The following is a 12,015-nucleotide window of genomic DNA, read 5'->3' as shown; positions in this document are numbered from 1 at the left end:
ATTTAGTCAGTCAGCAATAGTGCAAGTTCCACCACTTAAAAAGATGAGAGGCGTCTGTAATTTACATCATAGGTAGACCTCAACTATGGGAGACAAACTGAGAAAAAAAAATCCAGAAAATCACATTGTCTGTTTTTTTAACATTTTATTTGCATATTATGGTGGAAAATAAGTATTTGGTCAGAAAGAAAATTTCATCTCAATACTTTGTAATATATCCTTTGTTGGCAATGACAGAGGTCAAACGTTTTCTGTAAGTCTTCACAAGGTTGCCACACACTGTTGTTGGTATGTTGGCCCATTCCTCCATGCAGATCTCCTCTAGAGCAGTGATGTTTTTGGCTTTCCGCTTGGCAACACGGACTTTCAACTCCCTCCAAAGGTTTTCTATAGGGTTGAGATCTGGAGACTGGCTAGGCCACTCCAGGACCTTGAAATGCTTCTTACGAAGCCACTCCTTCGTTGCCCTGGCGGTGTGTTTTGGATCATTGTCATGTTGAAAGACCCAGCCACGTTTCATCTTCAATGCCCTTGCTGATGGAAGGAGGTTTGCACTCAAAATCTCACGATACATGGCCCCATTCATTCTTTCATGTACCCGGATCAGTCGTCCTGGCCCCTTTGCAGAGAAACAGCCCCAAAGCATGATGTTTCCACCACCATGCTTTACAGTAGGTATGGTGTTTGATGGATGCAACTCAGTATTCTTTTTCCTCCAAACACGACAAGTTGTGTTTCTACCAAACAGTTCCAGTTTGGTTTCATCAGACCATAGGACATTCTCCCAAAACTCCTCTGGATCATCCAAATGCTCTCTAGCAAACTTCAGACGGGCCCGGACATGTACTGGCTTAAGCAGTGGGACACGTCTGGCACTGCAGGATCTGAGTCCATGGTGGCGTAGTGTGTTACTTATGGTAGGCCTTGTTACATTGGTCCCAGCTCTCTGCAGTTCATTCACTAGGTCCCCCCGCGTGGTTCTAGGATTTTTGCTCACCGTTCTTGTGATCATTCTGACAATACGGGGTGGGATTTTGCGTGGAGCCCCAGATCGAGGGAGATTATCAGTGGTCTTTTATGTCTTCCATTTTCTAATTATTGCTCCCACTGTTGATTTCTTCTCTCCAAGCTGGTTGGCTATTGCAGATTCAGTCTTCCCAGCCTGGTGCAGGGCTACAATTTTGTTTCTGGTGTCCTTTGACAGCTCTTTGGTCTTCACCATAGTGGAGTTTGGAGTCAGACTGTTTGAGGGTGTGCACAGGTGTCTTTTTATACTGATAACAAGTTTAAACAGGTGCCATTACTACAGGTAATGAGTGGAGGAAAGAGGAGATTCTTAAAGAAGAAGTTACAGGTCTGTGAGAGCCAGAAATCTTGATAGTTTGTTTCTGACCAAATACTTATTTTCCACCATAATATGCAAATAAAATGTTAAAAAAACAGACAATGTGATTTTCTGGATTTTTTTTCTCAGTTTGTCTCCCATAGTTGAGGTCTACCTATGATGTAAATTACAGACGCCTCTCATCTTTTTAAGTGGTGGAACTTGCACTATTGCTGACTGACTAAATACTTTTTTGCCCCACTGTATATACATACAGTGCGTACAGACATACATACATACATACATACATATTCTAGAATACCCGATTCGTTAGAATCAGGCCACCATCTAGTGTAGTAGGTATAAGTACTATTCAAAATACACAAATAAGTGAATCATTACTTTAAAAAGTAACCACAATAAGTATATATAAAAAACATGTTTATGGAAATTATCACCTATATTGCAAATTATCATTACCAATACAAACAATAACTAAAGTTTGTTTTAATTACAAAATATTTTTTGACAAGTTAGTGTATGGTAGATGTGCGCTGTAAACCGAAATATGAATTACAAGCATGGCAGTGTATTGTATAAGCAGTTAAACAATCGTTGGTTTAAGAATCGAAAATAAAATTAAAAAATGTAAAAATAAAAATGGGTCACAGTCTCTGACCTCCGTGTGTGCTGTAAGAATTAGCATTCTAAAATATTTGAGAAGATATTATTCCTATTTTAAAGAAAGGTCTGTTCTTTATTGTCTCCCTGCAGGTGGTTGTCAGCTGGGCATCAATGCCAAAGGGGAACGCTTGAAACACTGGTATGAGTGCCTGAAGAACAAAGATAAGAAGATTGAACGCTGGCATGTTCTACAGAATGAAAATCACGTAGCAAGCGATTAAGAGACAGATGCAGTATTTCACAAGCATTTATGCTCAATACCAAGTCACTGTAAACTTTTTCTGTCTTGTCTTCCAAAGCATTCACACTTATAGCTTTTAGCGATAGAAATAAGATAGTTGCTATTAGTATATTCTTTATTCAATTTTAAAAAAGCCGCATTTGTGTATGTCCTTGGGGCAAATGCTGACAGAAACGATACCCGTGTTTGTTGTTCTGCCCAGTGCTACATTACCTCCTTACATGGCAAACCTTTAAGTCCATTGCTGTTAAATTCTAAAGAAACATATACTGTATAAAATGGAACTTTATTTTTATTCAAATCTTTAATAAGGCACAATGTCTTTGTACAAACAAATCTTACATATCTAACCGTGCACATTTTGTCTTGTAGTAGGAATAGTGATTGCTTACCTGACGGGGTCTCCTGTGCCCCTTTATGTAATATAATGACAAGATGATATTTCAGAGCACAAAACAACTATATATTCGGATACAAGTTCTACAATTTTCCATTGGTGATATAATGTATTCTTCTGACAAAAATGTTTGTACAAAAAAAATTGGGGTAAAACCCATTTATCTTGTTTAGGTTGATCTCCCGCAGCACTTGTTGTTACCTAGTTGTTGGAATTGCTGTTTTTTCACTATAACTAGTAGTCATAAACCCTAACTGTAATAGTTGCAAAAGTTCAATACCAACCTCTTTTTATATAAATGGCACAAGATGAATAATTCTTTTTTTCCAGGTGATTCTGTAGTACACGTACAATGACATGGTGGGGTGGACTGACCATGTGCTCGTTGGTGAAGTTGGGGACCAACGTCCTCTGCGTTAGGGCTCATTCAGATGCCAGTCTCTCTAGCGAGATCATCAGTGTTTTTCACAGATAGAACTTGTACCTATTATGCCCTATGGATCTGTTCACACATCTATGTATTTTTTTTGACAGGGTGATCCTCCCCAAAAAACCTGAGAATTGTAGGACTTTGACCTGCACTGGAAAGATTGATTGAAAGATCAGGTCGGAGTCCGTAAAAAAATTGGACAGTATTGGGATGCCATCTGTTTAATATGAGAATGTTGAGAAACCTCCATTATTATTTTTTATCAAAGAAAAAGTGATAAAACTGTGCCAAAACTTTGATAATACTCTGATGAAAAATACTTATGAAACTCAGACTGTTTTTTGCATTCAAGATAGATCAATGACAGAAGAAAGGGCCCTTAGAGCTATTAAAGTTTTTGGTGGAGGTGCTAAAAAAAGATAAATGTTATTGAAAATAATTGATAACCCAGAAGCATTTTCCATGTGGGGCACATAATTTCTGCTCTTAATGTCTTATGATATATTCATTACTAAGTAAATCAAACTAAACTCTATATAATAATGCTTTTATGCAGGAATTTTCAAGTCTTTTCTTGAAATGTATTCTCTTAAAGTTGTATTTGAACTTGCCAGTAGGTCATCTACTTTCCATATGAATTTAACTAGAACATCGTAGAAGAAAATATATGACTTATAATCTCTACTTCTGGTCTTCAAGAGGGGAATCCATGCCCTGCTCCTCTGTCTTAATCAAAAGTGAAATTCATCTAACAGTGCTATTTTCGAAGGATACCATAGAAATGAAATATTCCAATGTAAAGTGCAGTTTTCTATGTTACATTAATTTCTATTGTTAAATATGGCTGTAGTGAAATTTAGTAATAAGGAAAAATGCCCTTACCTAAATACTGTGGTTAGAGAGGTCACCTGCTGTGGTTGATAGTTGGATTTCCAGTGCCACCTGATAGGTTATAGCCAATGCTGCTTTGTTGTCATGTCGTCTCAGTCGGCATAGGGTGCATATAATGGAATAGAGAACAATGGGGCATCTCCTTAACCTTCTTTATAATGTTCCAATATGTAAAGCTTTCTGGGAAACCTTTTGCCCAGTCACACTTTAGGTTTAATTAGGTCTAAGTATCTCCAGGCAGATGATCAAGAGATTATTATTATTATTTTCTTTTTTACGACTGGTGAATTCGATACTACTAAGCCTGCGTTCTCTCGTACCTCAGACTGTTACTAAAACATGCACTACCATCTAAGGGTTCAAAATACCTATAGTAACACGTCCATCTCTGCTGAAAAGCAGTCAAGCCATGTAATTCCATCTCATTATGGAGCATTAAGTTAAATGTAGGTGATGAAGATAATATTTCAAGAAGTTTCCATACTGCCTTTTGATACTTTGTTTTCATCCCATAACGTAATCCTATATTTTTGTATTTTTAATTTCTTCACACTTTGTACAAATAATGCCAATAAAAAACACACTTCTTTAAATATTTTGCACAAAAAAAGGGTTTGTCCGGCTTTCGGATACAAGTCCACAGTCACCCTATGTGATTGCAGACTTGTGAATCCTCCGCGTACACATTACACGCTGTGAGGATTCTCCAGTGACGTGAGCGGCCGTCAGGTGACAGCAAGTGTGCAATTTGCATAAATTCAATCGCGAGCCGTCTATATGTGTGCGACCCAATGCAAATGTATTGAGCAAGGCCAGACATGTCTAGTCGGAATGTGGACGGAAGTATGCAAATAGCATAGTTGAGGTCACATGACAGCCCACTCCCTCCTCCGGCACTAGAAAATAATCACAGCACGTAGTGTAGATTCACAAGTTTGCAGTCAGATAGAGTGACTGCGGATTTGTATCCTAAGGCCGGACAACCCCTTTAATATTCAAGCCAATTCATATTAGCAATAACTCATGCATCAATAAACATGGGTGTAGTTCACATAATATGTCATACAGTAGTAATGAAGAATGCAATAAAATATTAATCACATAATAAATAAAAACAGAGTAAATGTTGGTAATTAATTATATGCAATATTAAGTTTGTCAAATATTTATAGAATTGGGATATAGTGATAGGAAGTTTCCTCTGCTTTATTTATGGAAAGTAAACTTTAAGATTTTCACACAATATATTAATAGGAATACACAGTGGTAGGCTGACACTTCTTTTTAGAGTCTGATGTTCTTTAACAAAGTGAAATCTATATTTAAAAAAATCACCTCTTTTCTATGGCAATTTTTTTTTCTATTGCCGTATGACCCTTTTTACTAAAATTTTAACGGTTTCGCTCAGAGGTGTCCCTACATAAACTACAAGACGTTTAGTATGAACTATATTGTACTTGTTTAAACTTTAGATTTGATCAAGGTGACTCTATAGATGCCTTCTTTAGTGCTACAATGAGCTATGATGCTAGAGAAAAGGACAGCTGAATTCAAAGTGGATTGACTGAGGATCTCATATTTGTGACTATGAAATTGTCGGATTCACTTTACCTTCTTGCTTTTTTTTACTCCATTTGGACTTTTAGTTTTGGAAATGGAGAAGTCAGTTAGTCCTTGTCTGATAACAGGTTACTAGACTGATATTCAATGCAGTCACCTTGACTCTTATCACCTTTAAAAACTCAATGACCAATGACAGAAAGATTATTTTTATGGGATTTCAGGCTCAGTATACTGTTCCTCTCGCATAAGTAAGAGACTTGGTCTGAACACTCTAATAAGTACCTAACTTTATACTTAATCCACTGGGAGAATTTTCAATATTTATGGGAGTGCACGGGATTTTGAGAAAGTTGCCTAAAGGTACCTTCACACATAACGATATCATTAACGATATCGTTGCTTTTTGTGACGTAGCAACGATATCGTTAAGGAAATCGCTATGTGTGACAGCGACCAACGATCAGGCCCCTGCTGGGAGATCGTTGGTCACTGAGGAAAGTCCAGAACTTTATTTCGTCGCTGGACTTCCTGCTGACATCGCTGGATCGGCGTGTGTGACACCGATCCAGCGATGTCTTCACTGGTAACCAGGGTAAACATCGGGTAACTAAGCGCAGGGCCGCGCTTAGTAACCTGATGTTTACCCTGGTTACCAGCGTAAAAGTAAAAAAACAAACACTACATACTTACCTACCGCTGTCTGTCTCCGGCGCTCTGCTCTGCACTCCTCCTGTACTGGCTGTGAGCGTCGGTCAGCCGGAAAGCAGAGCGGTGACGTCACCGCTCTGCTTTCCGGCCGCTGTGCTCACAGCCAGTACAGGAGGAGTGCAGAGAAGCAGAGCGCCGGGGACAGACAGCGGTAGGTAAGTATGTAGTGTTTGTTTTTTTTACTTTTACGCTGGTAACCAGGGTAAACATCGGGTTACTAAGCGCGGCCCTGCGCTTAGTTACCCGATGTTTACCCTGGTTACCCGGGGACTTCGGATCGTTGGTCGCTGGAGAGCTGTCTGTGTGACAGCTCTCCAGCGACCAAACAGCGACGCTGCAGCGATCCGGATCGTTGTCGGTATCGCTGCAGCGTCGCTTAATGTGAAGGGGCCTTAAGGGTAGAAAGATAATAGAGATAAAAATTGAAAGTAGTTTTCACTTACAGGGTAAATCCCTTGCCGCCCCAGCACTGCCGGTTGTCCTTTCCAGTTTTGCAGTGATGAGTCATGTCTACCATATAACCACTGTGGCCTATTATTGGGCTAAAAGGTCACTTGTTGTACATGTAAATATCACTGCTGTCATCAGTGATTGGCTGCAGTGTTCACATGAACAATGGATAGGGCGTTTCTGCTCCAAAACTGTTAGAGACCAGCAGAGTGACAATTGTTTTTACGGTGGGAGATTTAACAGTTTAAAATTAATAATAGTTTTTAATAAAAATGTTTACCATTTTCAGCCGTTAGGCAACTTTTTTTATATGAGGATTAGCTATGTTTTTTTTTTATTGTCGAACTTAATAAGAAATGTTGAGTAGGTATCCACAATTTAGTTCCCATTTTCAACTCGGCATGAAATCCTCAAAGTCTTGAATTTTCTAGGACTGTCTCAACACAAAACCCAAGTAATTGTTCCCTGCTTTCTTCTTACGCCTGGTAACTTTTTTCTTAGCGGTTGTTAAAGAATCTTAATTCTCACTAGAACTTCAGTGCTAGAGCATTGGTGCCATTTGCATGGGTTCAAATGTAGATGTATTGTAGAATTTTTTTCCATAAGATATCATGTTTCTTGTTTAGTTAACCGGATAAGTTTACTAGTATACTTAGTATACTTGATAATCTAACCTGTAAAGTGTCACCTCTGTATAGTTGCGGTGCTTATTGGTGGTAGTATGAAAAAAAGCTCATGTCGGTCTGTCTTGACTCTAGTTACTCTGGGACTTTTTCTCTTTTTTTTTTTTTTAATTAATTGCAATGAAATAAGAACAAAGAATATTATCTAGTTATAAGTTTTGTATTTCCCACACCAAAGCTTTAATAACTTATTCGGCTATATGCACTAAATCTCTATAGCAGAAAAATGGGCCTTTTTGCACAACAACCAAGCACTAAACTTATTTTAATTTCTTTTTTTTTTATAGAAATTTAAGAGAGTTGAGCTTTTTGTGGTGGCTGGAAGGAGTTTCTAGCTGCTTTTGAAACTTAATAAATTGAGGCCCAATCGTGTATATTCTTACCAACGTATCTTGTGATCCATCCAGCTGAATCATCACTCCTGAAGAGGTTGTTTGTCTGGATTTGTAATATTTTTTTATAAAATCTATACAAAATATAATAGAATTTGTTTTAAAGCCAGTGCAATAAAGCAATACAGCCTATAACATTCTAGACAGATAATTGATGTGGTTCAGTTTGTGTACAAACAATATTACCATAAAATAAGTAAAAAGTAATATGTGTACATAGTGAAATACGAGTAATGTAACATTATATATTAAAAGCAAAAAGATCTTATTTAACCAATCACAGAGCAACTTTTATTTATCCAGAGTAGTCTTAAAAATGAATGCTGAGCTCTGATTGGCTGTTATGGCCAGCAAGGCTCTTTTTCATAAAGGGGCCTAATGTACAAGATATTTCTGGCCACGCTAATAGCAATCAATTAAATCTATTTTTTACAGAAGTAACAGAATCCTATCGGTTGTGATGTTTGTTATAATGTTACAACCAACTCTTATTAGTCATTATTTTTTAAAAGGATTGTACAGACTAAGAAAATAAAAAGCTTTTTAATTTCAGAAACATGACCAGGTAAATCTGAAGTTTTTTGCAAAATTCAAAGTGAGTTCAATTCATTTTGAATCAATTTGCTGATATCAAGTTATGACAGCAGAAGATAAGACGTGCTGATAATCTGATAATTATGTGGTACATACATTGTGATTGTAAGTGACATGATCCTTTATATTTATTATACTACTACTATTACCAGAAGAAAAATGGATTACTAATAGCATAACCTGGTTTAACGTTTCTTTTCACTTTGTGTTTGCCGTTGTTAATTGCCTGAAAAACAGTCAATTACTGATTAATATTTGTGTTTTCTGATTAACTGAGATTAGGATAATTTCTCAATATTCACCTGTATATTTTGTCACTGGATTGGATGCGCCATTTTCAGACACATCAGCTGAGCAGAAGTAATTTTTTTCTTTGTAAATAACGCATGCACATATGGACTGAAATGGCGCAGACACTTATATGCTGATGTTTGCATTTCAAAGAGCATGATGTGAATTTACCACAAAAGTGACCTAACTTATGTTACCAAGAATTTAGAAAAGAACCTGTCTTCCTTTGCATGCAGATATAACACTGATTTCCTTATGTGATGTGTCCAATAAAGAAAAACTCAAGTAAATGTGTTGAATTTGTTTGTTTATATAGTTACATAGGCTGAAAAAAGACAAAGATTCATCAAGTTTAACCTTTATTCACCAATTATATAATTTGTATCGCTAAATTATTTATAGCACACAACGGAATTTATTATAAGAAAAAATATCTAGCCCTTTTCTAAATTCTGATAGTGTCTGCCATTACTAGTTCTTGCAGTCAGTACGCCACAGTCTGGTCACTAACTGTAAAGAACCCTTTCCTATTTATCAGCCAGAATTGCCTTTCCTCCACATATCTTGAATGTCCTCCTGGTCCTTTGTTAGGTCTTTGGATGGAATAAGTGATATAATTCCTTTGTATTGATCTCACATGTATTTTAGCTTTCAAATTAAATTGCCACTGAGACATCCATTTTTCTAAACTGAATAATATATTGCAATGCATTGTTCACAAACACCTCATTACTAACGTGGCTCTTCAGCTCCTACTAGTGATGAGCAAGTATACTCGTTGCTCGGGTGGTCTCCGAGTATTTGTAACTGCTCGGAGAATTAGTTTTTGTTGATGCAGCTTGTTATGACCTGGTGGTTAGGAGCACCAGGAATGACCTGATGGTTAAACCTCAAACAGGACAAGCTCTGGGATGTGGGAGCTCTGCTGACCGCAATCCCTAATCCTATCACACACACTAGAAATAGCCGTGGAGCGCTCCTGACGCTCCCTAGGCGCCTCGTCACAGCCTAAGAACTAGCTAGCCCTAGAGATAGAAAGTAAAGCCTACCTTGCCTCAGAGAAATTCCCCAAAGGAAAAAGGCAGGGGACTTAGCTTCTTGCAGGAAGAGACAGGTCTCAGATCCAAAAGCGAACTGAAGCAATGCAGAAACATTGACAGCTGGCATGGAGTAACGATCTAAGTAAAGTTAAATAGAGCAGCAAACCAAAGGATAAACCCCGTCACCTGTGTAAGAAACCTCAGAAGCAGCAGCTCCACTCACAGCCACCAGAGGGAGCCCACGGACAGAACTCACCGAAGTAGCATTCACGACCACAGGAGGGAGCTCGACAACAGAATTCACAACAGCAGCTGCATGATTTACAGCTGCTAGACAGCTTGAATACATGTGGGGAATCCCTAGCAACCAGGCAACCCCCATATGTACGCAGGCTGGCTAGCAGCTGTAAATCATGGAGCTGCTTTGACAAAAACGAAATCTCCGAGCACTAACAAATATTCAGAGATTGCCTGAGCATGCTTGGGAAGACCAGGGCAACGAACATACTTACTCATCACTAGCTCCTACATGTGCTTCCCTGGCTACTGCTGCCATTGCGTACAAAATGCTGAAAGTTGCAAGCCATATCAGGAGATAAAGAAAGTACTAATATACATTCTGTACAAAGTCCTTGCTGTCTTTGAGATCTCATTTAGCTGTGAGTAGAAAAATTCAAGTTCTCTTTGCTTTGCTCTGAGTCATACAGTATCTTTGGGCACCAGTGATAATATATAGTAGATCAGAATTAGAGCACTGCTGTCCTGTAGCTCCCACTCTGTGATCACGTCTTAGTGTATCATGTGTGCATGCTACAGAGTCTGTGCTGTCAGTCGCTAATGCCATCTTGATCTGCACCATGATATCTTTTGAGAGCGATGGCTAGAGGTCAATGGAACATCTGTAGCTGGACGACACTCATAGCTCAAATACATGCAAATAGCTTCTGATATTTCATGACACTGTTTGCAAATTGTCTATTCAGAGAGGAAGAGGACTAGAACTCTAGTGCCACCTATTGAAAGTAGCAATCCTAATCACACTTTGACACCGTAGGCTTTGTTTTTGATGTCCAGTTTCACTTGCAGTACAGAATGGATTTATGGTGAAATCAGTGGTACTATCATTTCCCCAAAGTGTCCCTAAAGCAGATTTTCAATGTGCCAATGCCAGGCCAATTGTAGACCTCTCTCACAGTAGCTTGACCAACATGGTCTAAGGCCACGCTCACATGGCAGTATTTTGGTCAGTATTTTACCTTAATATTTGTAAGCCAACAACGGGAGTGAACCAATCAATGTAAAAGTATAAAAGAAACATGCACCACTTCTGCATTTTTCACCTACTCCTAGTTTTGGCTTACAAATACTGATGTGAAATACTGACCAAACACTGAAAGTTTGACCGTAGCCCAAATATGTTGTCTTGGCCTGCAGTTTCCCTTGACTTAACTCCTATCAAGCTCATACCCAAAACTGAATAAATAAATATGTATTGAAAATCTTGTTTCAAATTTTCATTTACATATCATCAAAGAGTTTGTCCAGGTTTTGCATGAAAGTCTTGAGTAATTCTGTGACTGCAGACTTTTGAATTCTCACATCATGCACATCACGCACTGTCAGGATTCTCCGGTGCCGGGAGGGGACGGTCATGTTACTGCAAGTATTCAATGCAGACGCTGCTCAAGAAATAAAGGGAACACTAAAATACCACATACTTTATATCACTGAATCAAATTTTCCAGTTGTAAATCTTTATTCACTACATAGCGGAATGCGCTGAGAACAGTAAAACATAAAAATAGTCACTGTAAATCAAAATTAATCCATGGAGGTCTGGATTTGGAGTGATAGTCAAAATCAAAGTGGTAAATTAAATTACAGGCTAATCCAAGTTCAGTGGAAATGCCTCAAGACAAAGAAATGATGCTCAGAAGTGTGTGGGGCCTTCATGTATCTGTATGTCCTCCCTACAATGTCTGGGCATGCTCCTGATAAAGCAGTGGATGTTCTCCTGAGGGATCTCTTCTCAGGCCTGGATTAAAGCATCAGTCATCTCCTGGATAATCTGTGGTGCGACGTGGTGTTGATGAATGGAACAAGACGCGATGTCCCAGATGTGCTTGATTGGATTCAAGTCTGGAGAATGGGCAGGCCAGACCATATCATCAATTCCTTTATCATTCAGGAACTGCTGACACACTTTTGCAACATGAGGTCTAGCATTGCCATGCATCAGAAGGAACCCAGGGCTCGCTGCACCTGCATATGGTCTTTAATGGGTCTGAGGATCTCATCCTCTTGCCTAATGGCAGTTGGTGTACCTC

General features: G+C 38.6%; 1 protein-coding gene across 1 annotated transcript in view; it reads left to right on the top strand.

Moving 5' to 3' along the window:
- The window catches only part of RPH3A (rabphilin 3A), a 507,416-nt gene extending 505,094 nt beyond the window's left edge, over window positions 1-2,322 (top strand). Inside the window, exon 20 of the mRNA XM_069754762.1 lies at window positions 2,099-2,322. Coding sequence (XP_069610863.1) covers window positions 2,099-2,229 — 131 coding nt within the window. The 3' untranslated portion in view covers window positions 2,230-2,322. The remainder of the gene's footprint in view (window positions 1-2,098) is intronic.
- The last annotated feature ends 9,693 nt before the right edge of the window (window positions 2,323-12,015 follow it).

The sequence above is a fragment of the Ranitomeya imitator genome, chromosome 1 (genome assembly GCF_032444005.1).
Source record: "Ranitomeya imitator isolate aRanImi1 chromosome 1, aRanImi1.pri, whole genome shotgun sequence".
Taxonomy (NCBI): Eukaryota; Metazoa; Chordata; class Amphibia; order Anura; family Dendrobatidae; genus Ranitomeya; species Ranitomeya imitator.
The sequence above is the reverse complement of the archived record's forward strand: the minus strand, read 5'-3'. Positions and strand labels throughout refer to the sequence as shown.